This window comes from Cynoglossus semilaevis, chromosome W, assembly GCF_000523025.1.
Source record: "Cynoglossus semilaevis isolate Cse_v1.0 chromosome W, Cse_v1.0, whole genome shotgun sequence".
NCBI lineage: Eukaryota > Metazoa > Chordata > Actinopteri > Pleuronectiformes > Cynoglossidae > Cynoglossus > Cynoglossus semilaevis.
The window spans coordinates 12,331,350-12,355,454 of record NC_024327.1 but is presented as its reverse complement, the minus strand read 5'-3'; the positions used below and the strand labels follow the sequence as shown (position 1 = coordinate 12,355,454).

Genomic DNA, 24,105 nt, shown 5'->3' with positions numbered 1-24,105 from the left:
TGTTGTTACTGTGAATGCTTAGGTCACTCTGCTTTAATATTACTCGTTTGGATTCGTTATTTAATTAATAGATTTTGTTTATTCAAGCTAGAAATCTGTCTCATGTATGTGTTTTGTTTTGTTTTGTTTTTACCTGCAGCTCGCCCTGTGGGATCCAGTACACGGCTTGAACGGCTCATTAACCGACAGGAAACTGGAGAACAACATGAAGGGTGTGGTACTTCGTATTGTGACTGTCTTGGTGAGTCAAGTGAACTAGTACGAACTAGTGCATGTGTTTTAAAAACAAATCCATTTTTTTAAAGGGAAAGGCTTTTACACTCAACACTATAGAAGCAATGAATATTTTCTGATGTAATGACTTCTCAAAGTATAAACCAGACCAAAGGTCAAGAGAAAAGATTTTTTTGTTCACCAAATATGACAGCTTTACAATAATACAAGTGTAGTGTAAATAGATAGCTATGCTTGGCACTAGACCATGCTCGGATATTTATTTCTGCAGAATACAACATATTTTGCCAGAACTTTCACAGCACCACAGCAGCATGGTCCTGCACATTTAGCAGTGGTTTCTGACATGGGTTTCTCTTTGACTTGAAATGTATCAGGTCATTTCTCTTTATTTTATAATCACTTCTAGATGATTACAGCCTAAAGCCTTTGCTAGCAAGTGTTATATGATTTTCTCGAAAGATTAGGATGATACGATGATTTTGGTTAATGCTGCTGCTGTTATATCCTGTTTAAATACACAAACTTTTGATCACTTAAGATGTTGTCTGATTGTTTTTACCAGAATGTTAATATGGTGTTTTCAGTTTGATTCGTACCCAGTGTTGCTGTGTACGATAATTATCATATTTATGATAGTCAGGTATGGACGGTAGTCGATTGATGATTTAAAAAAAAGAGGAAACAAAGAAAATAGAAGAGGAAAAATAAATATAATAACCGAAAATTAAGGATCCTCGAGGAGGAGGAGAGGCAAAAAAGATGGTAGAGAAAGTAAAAGTAAGCAGCAGTGTTTCCATTAACACACAGTACAGGGAAGAGTGGCAATTTACCTGATGGCTGAGACCTAATGTTAACTAGACACTGAAAAACCTTTGTTTTTCTAACCTTATTTTCTGACTTTGAACCTGGAATTCTGACATCTTGGCTATGATGTCATTCCCAGCTTCCAGCCCCACGCAATTCACCGCATCAGGAATTCCTTCCACATTGAAGCAACAAAGCCATAAGCGCTTTTGTTAGCACATCGATATACTTGTTATTTTGGTTATGACGGGTGTACAATAATTTACTGTAAAATACGGTAATTTCATACTCCTGGTACTTCCTCTTAACAGCAGCCTTTGAAAATGATTAATAACAAATAGATGTTTCTTGTTTATGCATTTTAGTATTTTTGGGTTTTTAAAAGTTTTGCCACATGATTTGATCCTTCTGAAGGGACCCTTTGAACAGTGTTCCATGTTGCCCTGGGTGCTCTCCACTGATGTAACTGTTGAGGACTGCAAAGTACAATCCTCTCATACACACCACTGTCATCTGCAGTGATTCTCACTCTGAAACATATGGGAAGTACACTCTCAGGTTAAACTCAGGTTCAGAAAAGGTGCAAAAAGCAGTAAATTGAGGGGGGAATGTTATTAAGAGTTATTAATTAATAAATGTATGAAAAAAACAAGTATTAGTTTCAAGGTAATTGTTGGTGCCAAAAAATACGTTATTCAGCCACCACTATTGTCATCTAACTGTCACAGATAGAATGACCTGAAAAGAACCACACCTGACAACGTTGTGTTTTACTCGCTGCGAGGGGGAGCAGAGAGGCCAACAGCTTCGCAGAGTTGTCTCACCTAAGTCCCAAAGTGTATGAGGACTGGAGCTCCTTTTATTGAGAAAGTTACATAAGTGCTGAGCAGTTATTTTTCATTGCGTGCATTCTTTTGGGCAAAGATCGCACGCTTCACATAGATGATGAGGAACAGACTGTATCCTTTGCAGAATACATTGTAAAACATTTCTTGAGTACGTGCAGAACATTTCCTGTGCAGTCTTCATGTTTCTTATAAGCAGATTATGTTTTAAAACACCTTGATAACTAAATAGAAATTCTATTTACAGTAATGAATGAGGTCATTGTGTGATTCTTGTGTTAAATCTATACCTTTATACTGTATACTGTGGGTGTTGATAACATCAAGGATCGGCCCTGAGCCACTTCTTGTTTGCTTTGGTGATAGACAGATTGACAGATGAGGTCAGACAGGAGTCCCCATGGACTATGTTGTTTGCAGATGACCCTGTGATCTGTAGTGAGAGTAGGCAGCAGCTAGAAGAGAAACTAGAGAGGTGGAGGTTTGCACTAGAAAGAAGAGGAATGAAGGTCAGCCGCAACAAGACAGAGTACATGTGTGTAAACGAAAGGGAGAACAGTGAAATAGTGAGGTTACAAGGAGCAGAGGTGGTGAAGGTGCAGGAGTTTAGGTACTTAGGATCAACTGTTCAGAGCAGAGGAGACTGTGGAAGAGAGGTGAAGAATAGAGTGCAGGGAGGATGGAACAGCTGGAGAAAAGTGTCAGGAGTTATCTGTGAGTGTCAGCCAAGGTGAAGGGAAAGGTTTACAGGACAGTGGTGAGACCAGCCATGATGGTGTGTTTAGTGTTTAGAGACACTAGCAATAGGCAGACAGGATGCGGAGCTGGAGGTGGCAGAGTTAAAGATGCTAAGATTCTCTTTCGGAGTGACAAGGATGGACAGGATCAGGAATGAGGTCATTAGAGGGACAACACAGACAGGAAGGTTTGGAGAAAAGGCTAGAGAAGCCAGATTGAGATGGTTTGGACATGTGCAGAGGAGGGACAGTGGATACATTGGTAGAAGAATGTTAGAGATGGAGCTACCAGGTAGGAGAAAAAGCAGAAGGCCAAAGAGGAGATATATGGATGCAGTGAGGGAGGACATGCAGATAGTTGGAGTCAGAGTAGAAGATGCAGAGAACAGGGAGAGATGGACAATGATTTGCTGTGGCAACCCCTGAAAAAGGGACAAGCCAAAAGGAAAAGAAGAAGACTGTAGGTGTTAATAAGTATTGTACAAGGGAACATTCCATCCATCCATCCATTTTCAACCGCTTATCCGTTTCCGGGTCGCGGGGGCAGCAGTCGCCACCCAAATCACATTGCACCGTACCAAACCTTCCTGCGGGTGGTGAGTCCACTGGAAGGTAACAAGGGAACATTGCACATAGAAAATAAAAAATATTGAAGTAAGAAAATGTGAAATATTGATGTAGTAACAATTGAAAACAGTAATAAAAAAGTGATTAAAATATAATATTGTTGTCACGATTTGCCATCAACATGGCAGGAAGCAGGCAGGACCCAAATGCAGTACTGGTGCAGGTAGTTTATTTTAAAATGCCAAAACAACCAAAAACTGACTTCAGGAATAGACTTGCCCAGGAACACACTACAAACAGATACCACAGTGATCCCACAAGAACAGTGAGGGAGAGAAGTATATATACAAAGGGCACCAGGTGACACGAGTGAGACTAATCACAGAGACACAGGTGAGTGTGATGACAGATTACTCACACAGCAGACAGCAGGAACAGGAAACAGACAGACCTGACAATTGTAGAAAAAAATTAATTTATTATATATTACTCTCAGTAGGCAGCTGCATTCACCTTTTAGCTAAATGACAGGTCATTGTTGATCAAAGTAGTTTTCCACATTTTTGTATCCAGGCCTATTCCGGTTTTGATTTCTCTTAACATCTTATTAACATTCTTATTTTATCTCCTGACCTAGACCATGGTGTTCAGTTCAGCCAACAAATTTGATATTGAGGATATGATATTGAGTCAGGAGTTGTTTACAGTGTCTGAGTGTATGTTTGGTTGTAGTTGGGATAAAACCAAAAATAATGTTGACACACGCAGAGGCTCCATACTCTGGACAAGGAAGTTCAAGTATCGTCTGATGTTTAGGATCTTCAGCTACAGCTGGTCCTCAGCATAAACATAAAAAGTTGAAGGTGATTTTCAGGAAGTGTAGTTTCTAATGATCCAGGGCCTCCAGGTGTAATCCCCATGTAGTACTTTTCTACTGCTAATAAAACACAAAATGACAGGTCTTTAACTGTGTTTAACCTGAAGAATGCATCTGTTCTCCTTGGATTCAAACAAAGGCTTTCTCTATTAGTACACATAATATGTTCCATGGCAGACGTGGGCAAACTTTTCGACTTACGGGTCACAGTTGTCCTAAAGTTGAACGGGGGGCCGGGTCAGGAGCAGATAGATGGAGCGTTGGTGGGAACTAAGATAAATGACATGTAAAAGTCATGCATAAGGGCTAAAATGCTTTTATCATTTTCTACGCCATTTATTGTGGAAATGTGGGTATTGCAGGTAAAAGGCAGGAAGTATAATGATAATATAAATAGATTATATAATTTGGATAAGTTTGGAGGAGTGGATTAAAAACTGTCCCCGGGCCTTAGTTTGCCCATGCCTGTTCTATAGTATTTTGATATAAAATATACCTGCATACAAATGCTTAATAAAGCTTGTAAGTGCATTCACATGACTGTAAAAAATAGTTTGCTCTCCGTCTGAGAGTGGCTAATGACTAAGGTAAGTCTACATCATTAAAATTCAGCAGTTTTAATAGCCTTGTAGAAGTTACAGTAATTTACCCCAGTCAGTGCCCAATTAATTTTTTTTTTTTAGTTTAGGAGTGTGAAATCTGCACAACTTAATTTGAGACATGGATGAAAACTTGATTTACTCACCGTAGAAGACTCAAACTGCCTACAAATCACCACTCATTAACTTGCATATGCTCCTAATTTAGTGAGCTAATTTAGTGATTTAGTAAGCAGCTGAGGTTTTATGTTGGTGCCGAAAAGTCACCACTATTGTCATCTAACTGCCACAGATAGAATTACCTGAAAAGAACCGTACCTGACAACGTTGTACTTTTTACTCGCTGCGAGTGGGAGCAGAGAGACCAACAGCTTCGCAAAGCTGGCTCACCTAAGTCCCAAAGTGTATGAGGACTGCAGCTCATTTTATTGAGAAGGTTTCACAAGTGCTGGGCAGTTGTTTGTTCTTTGAGTTTTACTCCCAGGGCAAAGTTCATCCGATCCCCATACTTGATGAGAAACAGACCTCATCCTTTATGGACCACATCGTAAAAACCTTTCTGGGAGTACCTACTCCTGTCAAGCAGACCATGACTTAGATAACAGGTTATGGTTTAACACACTTTGGTAACTAACTATAAATTCTATTTACATTTTATAAAGAAAACAAAACCTGGAATCCTTTCCGCCAAACAAAAACACAATACAGCACATAAGCATAAAATGATAATAGAAATACTTTAAATGGTAGTTTTTTTAGATATGAGGTTAGGACAGCAGAGAGTAAACAAATCAAAAGGAGAAAATCAAAAAAAAGAAGAGACCTGTCACAGGAAAAGACAGGATTAGGAACCTTTTTAGGAATTTTGTTTTGTTCATTTACAGCAGTGGTTTACAAACTTTTTTCTGTGGCGCTATTGTTTCAAATCCATACTGATTTATTTAAAACACTGAAATCCCCACTTGCTCCAAAGTGGTACAAATAAATATTGTCTTTGAAAGTAATTTACTCTACTATAAACCCTCTTCCAACTGCTCTGTGCCCCCCGAGGTGCCCCTACTCCCCCAGTTTGGCAGTGTTGTGGAAATTTTGCTCCACCTGGTGAAGAATGAAATAGAGACTTCTGCCGGCCGACAAGGTGTTTTATTTTCGTTGCAAGGAAAATGTCAATCATCATTCAAGTAGCTCGAGTGAAGAAGGACCCCGAGCATGGGGGATCCTGAACAATTATACTCAAGGGATACCTGACGAATGCACCCCTGGGAGGCGCCAATTTCTTTGTTGGGGTCGGTGCTGAACTAGGATGTGGGTTCAAACCGGTTTGTCTGTTGCAGGACATTTGGCACCGACCCCCCATTGTGCGCCCCACGCCTGAGACACTCTGCAAGGTCCCGTATTTGGGTGGGGCCGGAAGGTCTAGACATGATCAACTTAAATGACAAAAGGACCTGGTCTTCTTGATGGGCTGGTGGGAGGTGGGGCACCCCAAGGAGCTGAACCTCTAGGCATCACAAAGACATCTGGATTTACAATTGTATATCACAAAGGGTTTGGGATTCCCATTACAGCAGTTTAAACAACATTGTAAGAAAAAGCAGTCTTTACCTTGTGTTTTAGCCAGGTTAAAATTAATGAACAGTTGGAGTAAGTGATGAAATTAAGCAGTATACTCTCAGGTCATGGATTTTGTCTGCAGTGTCTTTGTTCGGTAAATACGCTTTCCATCTGAATTACCACACACATACAGATACAAAAAAATACTTTATAACAACTGTTTAATCTTGTGCAGAGTTTATGTTGATGCTGTTTTACATTGTTTGGGCTGAATTTTCTGGCTCTCTCTGTTTCTCTTCGTGTCAAATCCTCAAAACACATGGTGTAACAATGGTTCTCAAACTTTTTTGGTCATTCCCCATGTTGAACAGGTGGGGATTTTCAAGCCTCACCTGTTCCCATAACTCCAACAAAATTCTTGACAAATTACGTCAAGTTATTGAACTAACACCAAGTAGTGTCATATTTGATAATAAATCAAAATAATAACATAAAATAACACAAAGTTAAAAAAGAGAATTTATAAAAGTGCAGTTATGCGATCATCACTTCATTTCTGAAAATTTCCTCCCCTTTGCTGTGCTTTGTCTGTCATGTCTCCGTTCCTCACCAGTGGGGCCCGCCCCATACTTCAAGAAGTACTTGAACATCAAAATGCACTACAACCAACCATAAATATAATCATAATTTTGGTTTTTGGTACATGGCTTTAGCCAAGAAACAATTTAGTCAGTATTGAACTTGGTATTGAACTTACAAAGCTCTAAGTAACATGTCTTTAGAAAAAAAAAAAAAAAAAAAGAACAAAAAGCTGATTTAATAGATTATTTCTTCAGTGCGTGGGCAAATCTTTAACTTTATACTTAGATTTTAGATTAGATTAGATAGATTTTTATCACTTTGTTGTTCTGCGGAGTCACACTAAGGTGATGTCCTGTTTTTTTGTTGGTTTTGAAAATCCAACATGATGTTTGGATTTGACTTTTGTTCATTGCTTGGCAAATATAGCACCGCTTTTTACATTATGAAAGAATCCCGTTTCTGTTCTTCAGAGAGAGGAAAAATCTGAGCACATTCATCAAACTTTAAACAGGAAAACTATTGCACAAATATTATATTTTTTCAAATGCCTCCCTTCAGTGTTTGTTGGTGGAAGTGTTGATAAACCCTGGCGCAAATTCTCACCAGTCCCATTTAAAGTCCTTGAAAATGTCATTCTGGCTTTAAATGTCTGATTTATTGTAGATGTGAACCTGTGCTTCAGTGTTGCACCTCTGTCAACAGTGTGAGCTTCTTCACCACATATCTGTTTGTTGATAAAAGTCTAGAGTTCCCCAACAGGGAAGCAATTAGTGGCACTTGGGTGGTGGTTCCACCAAAGTTAATGCATAGCACAACGTGAATGTGTGCGTATGGGCCAGTTTGTGTGTACTTAATGTGCAGCCCGTATCCAGTCAATAACTAGCAGGCCCTCATAAATCTGGAAGACATATCATCTGGAAGACGTTTCACCGATCAATAGGGATTTATTAACGAAGAGAGAAAAAGAAGGGTGAGGCAGAAAAGGAGTGGAGTGGGTAACAGGAGTAAAACTCCTGCTAGAAGGTCAGAGTGCCAAAAACATCCTAAACATTAAAAAAACTTTTTTAAAAATAAAGTATTGATTAGTGTTCAGTTTTTAAATAAAAGTGTTGTCTGGCATAATGCCACTTTGAATTACTTTTATTAATTTATTTTTTTCTATAGATTACATAATGATACCTGACATTCTCCCATTGGACTAGTTTTGTAGTTCTATCCTAATGATGCCCTCTTGCATCACTTAAAACACAGTTCCATCTCTTTATACTCTTTGACCACAATTGCCCTGACTGAAGCTAACATTTGTTTTTAAACAGTCCAAACGTTGCAAAAAAAAGATCCTCAGAAAGAACACTTATTGTAGACATATTTCTGTTTAGTTACCTGATTAGTTACCTAGATTAATTACCTGATCACTGTATTTTTGCAGCCATTTTTTGGCTTTATTTATTTGTTCTATGCTTCCGTAACAGTGTTGCATGGTAACGTAGTGGTAAACATGTGATGGACACATGCATAAATTAGGTCATTAATAATACTGTTGAACAAGATGTCAGTTTGGAGTTTGCTAATCAACCCAAAAAATCCAATTACCCTGCAGTCCCGGATACCCTCAGAGTCATTGCAAAATATATGCATAAGACCTAAAAAATGTAAAAGCAAGATGAAGGAGTCTTGTAATGTGTTCCTGGAGTTCAGAGGAAACATCTGTCACTGCTGAATCCAGTGTAATCAAGTAACTTAAAAGTAATTATTGTAACTTTACATGAAAGTGGTCATTTTCTATGCGTAATGAATGGTCTCCACTCTGCTATCGTTAGGGAGGGACATTGGAGGTGGTATAATGGCCACTAGAGTTAATTGGTGATTTAATGCCTGAATGATTGCTGTATGGACTCACTGACACAGTCACTGATTTTTTTGCCTTTTAGGAGGAGCCATTTGTAATGGTGTCAGAAAATGTTTTGGGGAAACCAAAGAAGTACCAGGGCTTCTCCATCGATGTGCTGGATGCCTTGGCCAACTACCTGGGCTTTAAGTATGAGATCTACATCTCTCCGGACCACAAATATGGGAGCCTGCAGCCTGATGGTCAGTGGAATGGAATGATCGGAGAACTGGTCTTCAAGGTGAGAGGATTGAAATGTGATATTCTTTTACATGCACAAAATACAAGGACTCGAGGTACAAGCATCACGTCAAACACACTTTCTGAACAGAACTGAAGAGCTGGAAGACAGTCAACTGAATGCTTGTACAATTTTCCCTTAGGGTTGGCTGTGAGGTGTGTCCCCATTTAACAACACATGATTAAAAGGCTGCACTTTGTTAAATATATATATATATATTATTGTGCCAAATATAATTATATTATAAAATGATACATTGTAAAATGCGTTTTTAATTTTAACCACAATAAAATTCAACTACTTATACTCAGAAACCTTAAAAATCTTCTCGTAAAACGATGGTTTACATTGTATTTGTGTGAAAATCCTTAGTAGTTTGTAGGTTCTTGGACATATCCTTTTTCTTTGGGACCTTCAGCACCTTTAGCGTGTAGTAGAGTAATTGTTGTTGGGTAAGTACTACAATATGAGCTCACCTTGATCGTCACATTATTTTTTTAATGATAGTAATTAAAATAATTGATTTAAGTTACTAAATACATGTTTGCAAATTTAAACCCTAATTTAACCCTGTAAAGCCCAAACCATTAAATAATTGACAGAAAATTAAAATTCTTTGAACTTGGACCCTTTATTGGTCCCTTTGAACAAACAAACAAAAAAATGAATATATAATATGATACAGCAAGTTATATATCTAGTTTTTTAGTCTAAATGTACCAAATTATTTAATTTATAAATTATGTAAAATAAAAAGACTCTATGTTGCTTGATGTTATATATATAATTGCCTGATTTAGAGTTACATGTATATACTGTATATATTATATATATTTATAATACATATATTTATATTATAAGTATGCTGTATATACAATATATATATATATATATATATATATATTTTTTTTTTTTTTTTTTTTTTTTCTTCTGTGGAGCTTCGGCCCAGAGGCCGTGTCTCTGTCATTGGTGTGGAACTTCAGGGTTCACCTCCTGGGCAAGATCAAATCCCGGTTAGGGCGTTTGGTACCTTCCTTTGGACTCACCACCCGCAGGAAGGTTTGGGGGGTGTTTTCAGTATTTTTACATTGCATCAACCCAGTAACTATTCCTATTGCTGTTTCAGTAAAGACTGTAATGATTTTCTTATCTTAACTTTTTTAAACTTGGCAACGTTCTTCTTCAAAAACCACCTGTCCAAATCCTGAGTCATGGCACTCTTGTAGTGTCACTGGAAGGCCCGCTAATGAGCATAACTAAATAACTATCCCCTGTTGAATTATCTGTGCACTGCATGTATCTGATTGTATACCTCTGGTTTTTAAGGGAAAAAAATATCACACTGCTCATGTGGAGGGCTGTAAAACTCATGTATCAAATATGATACGTTTGGCGTTATAGTCCCTTTTTGACCCCTTCCTTTAAATGTTATACAGTTTCAACAGAGAAATGATGAGAAACCAGTGTCTCTGTCAACAACTCTCCCACTCATTGTTTGGGTTAAGATGAGATGTGAAAGAAACAATGTGTATGGAAATGTTATATTAGTGTCTAAACTGAAGGAAAATGTATTTATTGTGTGCAAGTGAACTGCTTGGGCTATATAACTTGTAGTATTATGGCTTTAAGTTAAATGTTTACTGGGAAGTGTCTGCAAGCTCTTGGTCATGGGGTCATAAAGGTCCTTTGAACTGAAATTTAACGACTGTACGATGTAACCATGTAAAACCATATAAAAGAGAGCCCACCTAACAGGGGTTCAGTCATCTCTAACAACTGTATTAGACAGGAGTTAGGAGCTTCCTTGGTTCCATAGCGTAGCTCACTGGTGCCCAATAAATAGATCGGGATCTACCAATAGATCTCAAAGGGAGTGCTGGGAGATCCTGAGCAATTACATTTAAAGAAACAAACAAAAAAAAAAGATAGATTTAATTATATTTTAAGATGCTAATCACTAGGGCTTAAGTAAGGACCATAGAGGTATTGAGTCAGATGTTATTGTGCCATACAACTACAGCCATTTAATCAAAGTAGTAAATATATATTTATAGTTTTCAATGTAATTAGATCACTTTAATATTTATTAAATATTTATATTTAATTAAAGGTAAAATTAAGTCTTAATGAGGAAAAGCTATAATTTGTTTGTTTTGTTAAAACATTGAATGCTTTTCTTAAACCCATCCAAAGTTTATTCAAAATATTTTGATCTGTAGTATTATATCTTGTCTTTTTCTTGTTGCCACGTCAATATTAAGGGTGTCCAAAAAAATTGATTCACATTTGAATCGTGATTTAAGCTTTGTCGATTCAAAATCAATTCATAAAGATCCAAAAATCGATTAATATTTTTTATCCTAATTTTGTAACTTCATTCTAAATTGAATTAAACTCGCCGTTCCAATAGATGGCGCTGCGTCGACTTTACACTAAGCAATTCTGATTCATCTCGTCTAAAAGTGCGGTCAGCTCTGACCTAAAACTCTTTGACTAAAGGAATTTATCAGTGATACGGAGAACGTCAATTGTGCATGGAGAATTGTGACTGTTAAAGAAAAAAACAATTCAGCCCGCCCCATTCCTCACTAAAGGCAAGTGTTTGGGAGCATTTTCGACTTTATTGCCTTGATGGGAAGCCAGACCTCAATAAGGAAAATGTTATAGGCAAGATTTGCCAAACAAAGGTGAAGTATTTCGGAAATACAACAATTGAGAGAGCTCATATGTCACGCCATCATCCGGAAAACAGAAAACCTTCCAGTGAACCAACAAACTTTGTTTCAGTGCACTAATCTCCCACCCAACTCTGAGCAGGCTAAGGAAATCACCCAGTCCATAGCTTATTTTATTTCAAAAGATTTGCGCCCCTGCAGCACCGTTGAAAACGAAGGCTTTGAACATGCTGCACACAATTGAGCAGTGGTAAGCTGTACCATCCCGTCTTTTTTGACACTTAAACACGTTTATGTATTCTGTGATTCTAAAACATCTTAAATGCCTAAATGCTGAATTGAGAATATTTGATTAATGATTTTATGTGTTAAATGTGCCCATCAGATCATCTCATTTCAAAAGGGAGTCTAGCTGTTAATGTACTACCTGAGCCATTTGTTTTAAGCACCTTAAAACTAATTGTAAAAGCTCTTATTTTATCAAATATTTTACTTTGCACTATGCAGTTTATAGTTGCTTTTTTGTAGTACCAATTACCTTAGGCCCACCATTCGTAGCTAAAGGCATACCTTTTCAGTTTTGGTTGAATAGTTTGACAGTATGACAGTTTACCAATTACCTAATGGACTGTCAACTGCAATAATATTGGAAAGTAACTCAAATCACATGTATATATCAAATTTATGTTCTGGACAATGAATCAATTTTTAATTGAAAATCGATTTTGAATTGAATCTTGAACCTAAAAATTGATATCAAATAAAATCGTGGCATTTCCTGAATCATGCACCCCTAATATTTATCATTATCATTAGTCTCTACATTAAAATAACTATATGTCAGTGCTTCCTCAGGTGCATTTCCAGCTGGTGTCTAAATGTCTGTGTTGCCACAGAGCTTTGGTTGCTGATATTTTTCATTTTTCTAACTGTAGCGAGCAGATGTTGGACTTTCTGCCCTAACCATCACACCTGAGCGGGAAAGTGTGGTGGACTTAACCACACGTTACATGGATTACTCTGTGGGTGTTCTGTTGCGTAAGGCTGAGCGCACCGTGGACATGTTCGCCTGCCTGGCACCTTTTGATCTGTCACTGTGGGCATGCATTGCCGGCACTGTGCTTCTCGTCGGCATTCTGGTTTACCTGCTCAACTGGCTCAACCCTCCCCAGTTACCAATGGGCTCGGTGTCCTCCACAACTCTGTACAACTCCATGTGGTTTGTCTACAGCTCCTTTGTACAGCAAGGTAAGGAACACATCTGCATTGAATAGGACCACAGATAAACCCAGGCCTCTGGTTTATTTTTATTTTATCCTTAATTTAACCTGCTAAAACTCTATACTATTTTTTTGCTTATGGTTTTTGATGTCGAAAAAAAAGAAGATAAAAAGTTGATCTTCGAAGTGTGTAAGAGTGTAAAGAAAGTCAGAAAACAAGTGGTCAGATTTAGCCATGTTCTGGTGATAGAAACAAAAGAACTAAAGAAGTAACACATGCTGTATAGTATGTAAAGATAATCCAGAAACACTGTGAACCACACCACCCATAATTGCTGTACATGACCTCAAACCACACAAACCACACAAATACTGTAGGTCCACTGTCACATTGTTGTAGTCAGGTGAATGTTTTAAATGTTTTCTTATACTGGTGTTTTTCAAAATGGGGTAGCAAAAAATGGGGTCATCTGAAATGTGTAGTAATTGATATAAAAGAAATACTAATAAAACTATTTCAGGGAAAATAAAAATGTCCTGACCACAATATGGTTTTTCACTTTTACATTTTTTCTTTTCAGTGTACATAATTGGTAAATATGTAACCCGTACAAGTCTCGATTTTAACCTTGCTGTCCTGGACAAAAGTTTCTCTATGACTACTCTACAGTGATCTGCTGATATGGAACACAATTACTATTTTTGTCTGTTGCTGTGGAAATACTCTATGTGTATGTTAATATTTTTCTTGCTAGCATTTCTGAGACCCCATACTCTTGTCTATTACAGGATTATACGAGGCTTAAACTACTCTGTAGAATCCCAGAGAGAGTTCCATTAAACATGCATTGATTTTTGTTTTTTTAACACGATACATTTTCCTCAAACCACAGGTTAATTTTAGGAAAGGATATGAACATAGAATAGGGAGGCAAAAAATGTGATGGTGAAAATATCCAAGGATTTAAAATGTTAGATAATAGTCGTCTCATGTGAGCCACACGTGGAACGACCTTTCATGTTCAAGACCAATAGTCAAATGACATCAAAGGGGAGGAGACATTTCCAGTGCAGCAGGGCCTAAAGGAGGATAATGACCTTATCCTTGGTATCTACTAAGAGATTTCCCAGAATCCACTTGGGCCATGCTCAGGTGAGGAGATCAGACAGTTGGCACCAGAGTAGAATTTAAATTTTTATTGGCGCAGTAGGAGCAGCACCAGTTGTGGCAAAGGGAGAGAAACGGTGAGTGGAAAAATAGATTAAATAAAAACAAATGTGTCTTTATCATCTCTTTTTGTTATTTCAAATGTTAAAATTGGAGAAAGACACAAAAACAAGATTTAAAAAATAATTTACATTCAGTAGTTTGTTCTCTTTGCATGAATATTGTCATGTGCGAGCATCGCAGGGAGCAGGCAGGACCCAAATGCAGTACTGGAGAGACTCTTTCTGGTGCAGGAAGTTTATTAACAAAGTCCAAATTAACAAAACACGAAGAACTAACAGGCATGGAATTCTCGAGGAACACAAGGAAAACACAGAAACACGGAACACGAGGAAACACAGAGTAGGAAACTCACAAACACGAAGATCTAACACAGTAACAATGATCAAACACACACCACCACAATCACAATGATCCAACCCCGACAGAGTGAGGGAGAGGGGTATATATACACAGGGAACACCAGGTGACACAAGTGAAGCTAATTACCAAACAGGTGAGTGTGATCCCATGATTACCCCACAAAGAACACAGGAAAACACGGAAACAGACAGACATGACAGAATATGTTGTTATTTAATGTTATAGTCACAGCAAATGCAGACATTTTCAGTCAGTCAGTTGTTTCATTCGTGACTCCAATGAAAATTTAGTGCATTTACATGTGATTTAATAAAAAAATTAAGACTCTGGGTGTTAGTAAGTTACCAATGCTATATATTTATTAGCCATAGATAGATAATAAATATTACGTTTAGCTGCTGACATCTGCATTTTTGTTTTTGCATTATTGTATTTATTTCTGCCTCCAATTATCAATTACTTCCATCTCATTAATTTAAATATCTCAACCCCATTTTCTGTCATTCACATACACTATATTACCAAAAGTATTCGCTCACCTGCCTTGACTCATGCTATGAACTGAAGTGCCATCCCATTCCTAAACCAGAGTTCAATATGATGTCGGTCCACCTTTTGCAGCTATTACAGCTTCAACTCTTCTGGGAAGACTGTCCACAAGGTTGAGGAGAGTGTTTATAGGAATTTTTGACCATTCTTCCAAAAGCGCATTGGTGAGGTCACACACTGATGTTGGTCGAGAAGGCCTGGCTCTCAGTCTCCGCTCTAATTCATCCCAAAGGTGTTCTATCGGGTTCAGGTCAGGACTCTGTGCAGGCCAGTCAAGTTCATCCACACCAGACTCTGTCATCCATGTCTTTATGGACCTTGCTTTGTGCACTGGTGCACAGTCATGTTGGAAGAGGAAGGGGCCCGCTCCAAACTGTTCCCACAAGGTTGGGAGCATGGAATTGTCCAAAATGTTTTGGTATCCTGAAGCATTCAAAGTTCCTTTCACTGGAACTAAGGGGCCAAGCCCAGCTCCTGAAAAACAACCCCACACCATAATTCCTCCTCCACCAAATTTCACAGTCGGCACAATGCAGTCTGAAATGTACCGTTCTCCTGGCAACCTCCAAACCCAGACTCGTCCATCAGATTGCCAGATGGAAAAGCGTGATTCATCACTCCAGAGAACGCGTCTCCACTGCTCTAGAGGCCAGTGGCGGCGTGCTTTACACCATTGCATCCGACGCTTTGCATTGCACTTGGTGATGTGTGGCTTGGCTGCAGCTGCTCGGCCATGGAAACCCATTCCATGAAGCTCTCTGCGTACTGTACTTGGGCTAATCTGAAGGTCACATGAAGTTTGTAGCTCTGTAGCAATTGACTGTGCAGAAAGTCGGCGACTTGCTTGATTTTATACACCTGTGGCCAGGCCAAGGGATTAGGACACCTGATTCTGATCATTTGAATGGGTGAGCGAATACTTTTGGTAATATAGTGTATTTCCTTAGTTTCCTGTTGTTAATATTGAACCACATCATTTATTTATTTATTTATCTTGTAAAACATATGAAGCATTCAGAAAGTTACTGAGGTGTTCTGCAGTTTGGTAAATTAAAAAAAATAAAAACCTCAGTCCTGGGCTGTGACTAATGGCATAATTATCCTGATTATGATTATGGATCCTAATTGCTCTTTGATTGAAATTTAAAATGGCATCTCCTTAAGAATATAAAGAACATTGTTATAATGTCAGATAATTAAACAAAAAATATGGAGGAGAAAAAAATCCTTTAAGATGTTCTCCAGTGTGTCTATACAGCAGAACCAGAGGTTTTAAGATTATTTATTTTGTGATAGACATTTATCACCTGTTTCCAATTAACATGTTTGCCTCTGAGTGTTCCAAAACTGTTTTTGGAACTTATCTTAACTTTCTACTATCTTTGTTGCCCCTTTCTTAGAAGTTTGTAAAGGATAGAAAGTATAGTTCATTTGGTTGGGTGTTGGTTATAAAAGATTTAAAAATACTATTTAGTATTTTTATAATGCACCTCCTTAATTTCAATCTGTCTGAAAATCAATGAAACATTTGCAGTCTCATGTCTAGCCTCTTGGTGCCCGAAGAAATTTATGCGCAATATCCGACAGACCATTAATTATTGGTCAAGTATGTGTTAATTATAATAATTAACAAGTAGCTAACAAAAACAGTCTTCACAGATACTCATGGCTCCCACAAAAATGAATAGCAATTGTGTCTGACCAACCACTTACATGGCCTATGTTAAATGCCCTGACTGGATCATTGCATAGATCAATTCTTTCTCCGTCTTGTCTCTGGGCTTGATCTGACTTTTGTTCTCCATTTATTGACAAATATTACTTTCAATACAAAAGGCTTTTATTTTCATCCTCCATTCTCTCCCTCTCCATCCTCACACCCGTCACTTTCTCTCTTATTGCTTTTGCTTTGCTTTTAGGTGCAGGTATACAGTAAAAGTGATGTGCACTTTTATACCTGTGTGGGGGGGAGTGATATTCGGCTTCCCAGGTGTGTGTTTAAATCTTGTAGGCCAATGGAAGAGAGAGGCTAGGCCTCTTGTGGCCAATCATATTATTGTTCCTGTATCATGGTTATACCTACAGTCGCCATTGTGTGGCGCTGCTGCTCCATGATTCAGCAGTGTTGAAGGAGATTTTTATGAACCTTTTGTTGCTGAGATCAAAAGGAATGGATGGATCCGGGGTTCCCCGTGAGAATGTGGATTGGGAGCCTTCCCATCGTTCCCAGGGAGTAGAGGTGTTTTGGAGTCGTCAGGAGAGTTGGTGTGAAGAGGGTTTGGGAGAAATTCTCTTTGAATGTGTGGGGCTATGTGAGTGTATGTGCTTGGGAAGGCATTTGGTGACTTAGCAGCTTCCTGCTTTCAGACCCAAACCATTTGTGAAAACCACTGAAATCTAACAATATCTTTACATCAAGGTCAGACACTACATCAGCCAGCCTGATAAAAATAGTACGTCCAGAGCAATAAACAGTATAATGAAGGGAACTGTGATGTATGTATGTATGAATATGAAAAAGAGACAAACAATTAATAATCAAGCTGTTGAAAACAACACAGGTCGCTGCTTGTCCTGCTTTGTCTTGAATAATTACTCTGTTATTTCCCAAATATGCTGTGGTAAAACGCAGTGAGAGGGACAAGCTATCAGCTCACGTCTGTGCTGGATGTAGTTCAAAGCACCTTGTCATTTAAAATCAAAACCACACTGAATGGCATGCTACCACAAATCTAATAGCAATGGATGTGACAGGGGACGAAAGCTTGTACGTGATGTATAATAACAAAAAGTTCAAAATAAATGCCTTCGCCACTTGGTGGAGGCAGGATTGAAGCTGCGGTGATTGATCAGCAGGTCCAATTGTTAGCATACGTTACAGGTAGTGCAGCGCATTGACTCAATGCTAAAGTCTACACAGATACTGGCTTGGAGACAGATGATCTGCAGTCATTTTATTTTTATGCACCATCTTTTGGATTTTGAAATAACCACAGCCAGTCTGTGGAGGAGTTTGGTGACATGCAGGAATTCTGCAGGATAGAAAGCATGACAGCCTGCAGCAGTTTGGGTGGGTTGAAGAGATCATGGGCAGTTGAAACTTGCAGTACATAAAAAAGAAATTTGGAAGATGTGCTAAAAAATACAAAATAAACGTGCAACAGTGCATCTCTGTCATGGTCTATAACAAAAAAAGAACATAATCTGTTTTATTAAGGCACTTTTGAGGTCTGTTTTCACCCACATTGCAGTGGGTTATTAGTTTTAATGCAAATTTGGTTTTGTTAGTGATCCAAAATATTTAGTATTTATTTAAAATAAAGTTTAAAAATAAATGTTTTCTCTTGGAGGAGGCAGGGTTAACTAAAGGGATGATTGATCATCAGGTCAGGCTGTTAGCACCAACTCTATTGTAGACCATTTTAACATCATCTCTACCATGGAAGTGAGTTATTATGGTTTTTTGTTGTCCTCACACAAATAATTAAATTGGTAGAAAATCCTTCTCTCTTTTATTAGTGACCCAATAGATTTTGTTGTGTTTTTTGTGTTGTGTCACCACTACTGCCTAACCACCCATTAACACTGCATTAACATTAATACTTAATAATACAGAGTTTCAGTCTCTTCAGGATTCAGGATCAGAAATAAGGGTTCTGTTGCTTAGAGAAGCTTGAAGTGTGAATGAACTAAGGCTGTACAGCTGGGTAGAAGTATTCATGACCAGCCAAGGCACTTCACACAACAGGTTTCCATGCAGCCATTACCAAAATGTGACAATCATTTGTTGTATGTTTACAACTGTGTGCAGGAAGATTGTGTGTCTGTAGAAAAGCTAATGAGATCCATAATTATAGATGTTTTAGACGTTTAAACAAGATTTTTTTTTCATTGAGTTATAGCTAAATCATACTTTGCTTTGTCAAACAAGCCCTGTTAGAGAGACATGTTCTGATTGTAAGTTCAGGCTAAACTTTTTTTTTCTTACATTTCGTTTCCTTTGATTTTCTCCTCCATCTTCACAAAGTCACAAAGTCAAACACAAAACCCTGGTGTCACATTTAGTATTTACTTTTTACAAATCTGTTCTCTTTGCTCTGGTTGTCTTGTTTTCTGGTGTTTTCTCCTAATTAATGAAGGACACCATGGAGAAACAGATGGTCTCTGTGGGTGTGTGCACATATGTGTGAATTATTATCACCGATTCCCTGTCACCACCACTGTGGATGAGTGTCTGAATTAGAGCTAACTTTGTTAGAAAGGCAAGCATAGTTGCACTCAAAGAAACACTGCGAACGACATGTTTGTATCGTATGAAAAGAACTTCACATAAATAGTCAGGGCCACAGGCCAACGTCGGCACTGTGATTTTCCATCTGCTGTTCCACGCAATTCTTATTGCCTTACCCTTGTTTATTTCTCTCTCATATGCTGTACCTTCACTTTTCACAGGCCCCAGATGTGCAACTATCTGTCCCTGTGTAGGGTTCCGAGTGCACGGAAGTGTGTGTGTCTGTGATATTTCTTGTGCATATACTGCAGCTATACAGTACTTGTACTATGCTATTCAGGTGCACTGAAACATTTGTGTGCTTGTGGGAACATTTTTAGGGTTTTTAGGCCTAGTTTGAGTTACAATGATGGTGAAATAGCAGTGAGACAGAAGATTAGACTGTATCCCAGAGACATAATACATAAAGGGTTCCAAACATTTTTGAGCAACGGCACATTTTATGTAAAAAAAAACTGTGTCACCACAAACAAATTTTTTCCAAAAAGTACATGTAAATATTATGATCTTCTTGATTCAGTTTACTTACAATTTACACAAATTAATGCATGGCCTGTTTAGTTGAACACATCCCTAATATGATCAAAGAAATTGAAGAAAGATCCACTCAAAATTCTCTCTTTTATTTTTACTTTTTAGCCATCTGCTGCCGCCTAGAAGAAAATTATTTATTGTTTCTGCCTGTCATGGTTAGATTGTCAAATGCAGAAAAAATATTTGCAGGTGTGTGGATTCTTCTGTCATAACACCTGCATTAAAATAATTACACCCATGTTCATCATGGACCTTCTGTCTGTGGAGGATGATGATCATGGATGAGTGTGAATTTATAGCACTGCTTTGAAGAGCCACTTAGTCACTGCATAAGTAGCTCAAAATAATATCTCTAGAGTTTGAACTTATGAGCCAACTGTTACTGATGTACATAACCAGCAGCTTTATAAAACACCATTCTGTTTTTTCTGTTACTCCAAAAATACTTTTTTTTCTCTGAATTTGGCTCTGCTAGTTAACTTAATCAGCTACTATATGTTACACCAGTAGCATATGCATGTAATTGCAGATACAATACAGTGGGGGTCACTAACAATATTTGTCGGAGGGCATAATCTTTCTGGACAGACACATCGGGGGCTGGACACTCAAATAAAATGAAGTATAAAAACATTTTCTTTCTAATGGGATTTAATAAATGGTCATAAATGGCTGGGATTACTCATAGTTATTTAAGTCACAGCTGTTGTTTTTTCAGTTGCTTTAATACGCACAATATTTTCTTTTTATTTTATTTTTCTTTTTGATCCTCACACTTTTGGAATCCATTCGCAGGCTGGGATGGATGGTTTGGTGGGCTAAATTTGGCCTACGGGCCACCAGTTAATCATCACTGCAATACAGCATGGTGACATCTCTGCAAACGTACGTTTGAGCTATTCACTCTTGTTAAGATAATTCGTTCAGAATCCCAATTCTCCTAGCAAGAAATTATTCATTTAACCCTGTAAAGCCCAAACCATTAAATAATTGACAGAAAATTCAAATTCTTAGAACTTGGACCCTTTATTGGTCCCTTTGAACAAACAAATAAAAAAAAATTCAAATATAATTTTCCATATATGAGTTTCAATTTGTATCATATTTGATCCATCGGGTCACAATGCTCAAAGATTCTTTTTTCCTGAACAAACAAAAATATAATAAAACACAAATAAAAATAACAAATTTGTAATTCCAAATATAAAAGTGCTACCATAATACAGTGAGAAAGCCAATAATGGAACAGCCAATAATTGGCTGGGTGCAAGTCTGGAAAACATATTATATATATTTATATGATATATGATTATATTTATATATATAAAGTATTAATGTATAATATGATACAGCAAGTTACATCTCTAGTTTTTTACTATGTAAAATAAAAAGACTATATTGCTTGATGTTATATATAATTGACTGATTTAGAGTTACGTTTATATATTATATACGTACAGTCCATCTCTCCCTGTTCTCTGTATCTTCTACTCTGACTCCAACTACCTGCATGTCCTCCCTCACTGCATCCATATATCTCCTCTTTGGCCTTCCTCTCTTTCTCCTACCTGGTAGCTCCATCTCTAACATTCTTCTACCAATGTATCCACTGTCCCTCCTCTGCACATGTCCAAACCATCTCAATCTGGCTTCTCTAGCTTTTTCTCCAAACCTTCCTGTCTGTGTTGTCCCTCTAATGACCTCATTCCTGACCCTGTCCATTCTTGTCACTCCTAAAGAGAATCTTAGCATCTTTAACTCTGCCACCTCCAGCTCCTCCTCCTGTCTTCTGCCTATTGCTACTGTCTCTAAACCATACATCATGGCTGGTCTCACCACTGTCCTGTAAACCTTTCCCTTCACCTTAGCTGACACTCTTCTGCCACCGATCACTCCTGACACTTTTCTCCAGCTGTTCCATCCTGCCTGTACTCTATTCTTCACCTCTCTTCCACAGTCTCCGCTGCTCTGAACAGTTGATCCTAAGTACCTAAACTCCTGCACCTTCACCACCTCTGCTCCTTGTAGCCTCACTATTTCACTGTTCTGCCTTTCGTTTACACACATGTACTCTGTCTTGCTGCGACTGACCTTCATTCCTCTTCTTTCTAGTGCAAACCTCCACCTCTCTAGGTTCTCTTCTAGCTGCTGCCTACTCTCACTACAGATCACAATGTCATCTGCAAACATCATAGTCCATGGGGACTCCTGTCTGACCTCATCTGTCAATCTGTCCATCACCACAGCAAACAAGAAGGGGCTCAGGGCCGATCCTTGATGTAGTCCCACCTCCACTTTGAAGTCTTCTGTCCTCCCAACAGCGCACCTCACTACTGTTGTACTATTCTCATACATGTCCTGCACCAAACTAACATACTTCTCTGCCACTCCTGACTTCCTCATACAAAACCACAATTCCTCCCTTGGCACTTTGTCATATGCCTTTTCTAGATCTACAAATACACAATGCAGCTCCTTCTGACCTTCCCTGTACTTCTCCATCAACATCCTCAAGGCAAATATTGCATCTGTGGTACTCTTCCTAGGCATGAAACCATACTGTTGTTCACAAATCTCCACTTCCTGCCTCAACCTAGCTTCAACTACTCGTTCCCAAATCTTCATTGTATGGCTCATCAACTTTATCCCTCTGTAGTTGTTACAACTCTGTGCATCACCCTTCTTATGAATTGGCACCAGAACACTTTTTCTCCACTCATCAGGCATCTTGCCAGTCTCTAAAATTCTGTTAAACAAACCAGTCAGGAAATTTACTGCCACTTCTCCTAAACACTTCCATACTTCCACTGGTATGTCATCAGGACCAACTGACTTTCCACTCTTCATCCTCTTCAGGGCTTTTCTAACTTCATCCTTTCTAACCTGATCTACCTTCTTCCTACTAGTCTCTGGCTCCTCGTTTCTACTTTCCCTTTCATTTTCCTCATTTAACAACTCCTCAAAGTATTCCTTCCATCTTCTCAGCACACTTTCCTCACTTGTGATCACATTCCCCTCTCTGTCCTTAATCAACCTCACCTGCTGCACATCCTTCCCAGCTTGATTTCTCTGTCTCGCCAATCTATACAACTCCTTTTCTCCTTCCTTTGTTTCCAAACTCTCATACAACTCCTCATATGACTTTTGTTTGGCCTTGGCCACTTCCCTCTTCACCTCCCTTGTCCTCTCTTTGTACTCCAGTCTGTTCTCTTCTGTTCTGTCACTGTCCCATCTCTTCTTCGCTAATCTCTTTCTCTGCACACTCTCCTGGACCTCATCATTCCACCACCAGGTCTCTTTGTCCTCCTTTCTCTGCCCAGAGGACATACCTAGCACCTTCCTACCTGTCTCCCTAATCAGTGCAGCTGTAATCTCACAATCATCTGGGAATTCCTCAACACGTCCCAGAACTGCCCTCACTTCCTTCCTGAAGTCTTCACAACATTTCTCTTTCCTTAGTTTCCCCCACTTTATCTTCTGTTCTGTCTTCACTCTCTTCCTTTTTTTCACCTCCATCGTCATCTTGCACACTACCATCCGATGTTGTTTGGCTACACTCTCACCTGCCACCACCTTACAGTCACTAATCTCCCTCAGATTACCTCTTCTACATAGAATATAATCTATCTGTGTCGACCTGCCTCCACTCTTGTAAGTCACCCTGTGTTCTGGTTTCTTTTGGAAATAGGTGTTTACCACAGCCATTTCCATTCTCTTTGCGAAATCTACCACTGCCTGCCTTCCAAGTTTCTCACCCTAATGCCAAACCTGCCTATCACTTCCTCATCTCCTCTGTTCCCTTCCCCTACATGACCATTAGGTTATTTTTCAAGAGAAAAAATGTTAAATGTACTGTACTTTCCTGATTTACTAATTTACGGTGATTCATAGTTATATAAACAGTGTAAAACTGTTTTAGAGTTTACAGATTTTTACTGTCATGGTTTGACATGTATTCACCGTATAATTTATGGACATTTTTAACAGTGTATATATAATTGTGGAAGACTTGTGCTCCTGCCATGATGTCGGTTTCCCCAGTAACTCAATGGTTTCTTAGGAGACATATATTATTCCTCATTCTGCACATAGAAAATGGCTCTTGCAACAAGTGTGTGTACTTGACTGGACTGCCTCAAGTCCAGAATGGATTTTGAAAGTTTCTGAAGCATCAATAAGATGAAACTCTGAAACTCACTTGTTTGAAAGCAGACTTTTTAAACTGCTCTGCGTTACATTCCAGTTAGCTATTCACATCCATTCACACTCAATTTTACATCTGTCTCTGATATGTTTTATAATTCAAAATGATGT

The 24,105-nt window shown here is 38.4% G+C and overlaps 1 protein-coding gene across 1 annotated transcript in view; it reads left to right on the top strand.

Annotated features, from left to right (window-relative positions):
• The window catches only part of LOC103397228 (glutamate receptor ionotropic, delta-2-like), a 248,451-nt gene that overhangs the window by 194,830 nt on the left and 29,516 nt on the right, over window positions 1-24,105 (top strand). Inside the window, exons 9-11 of the mRNA XM_008335445.3 lie at window positions 140-241; window positions 8,734-8,931; window positions 12,542-12,854. Of these exons, the coding sequence (XP_008333667.1) occupies window positions 140-241; window positions 8,734-8,931; window positions 12,542-12,854 (613 nt within the window). The remainder of the gene's footprint in view (window positions 1-139; window positions 242-8,733; window positions 8,932-12,541; window positions 12,855-24,105) is intronic.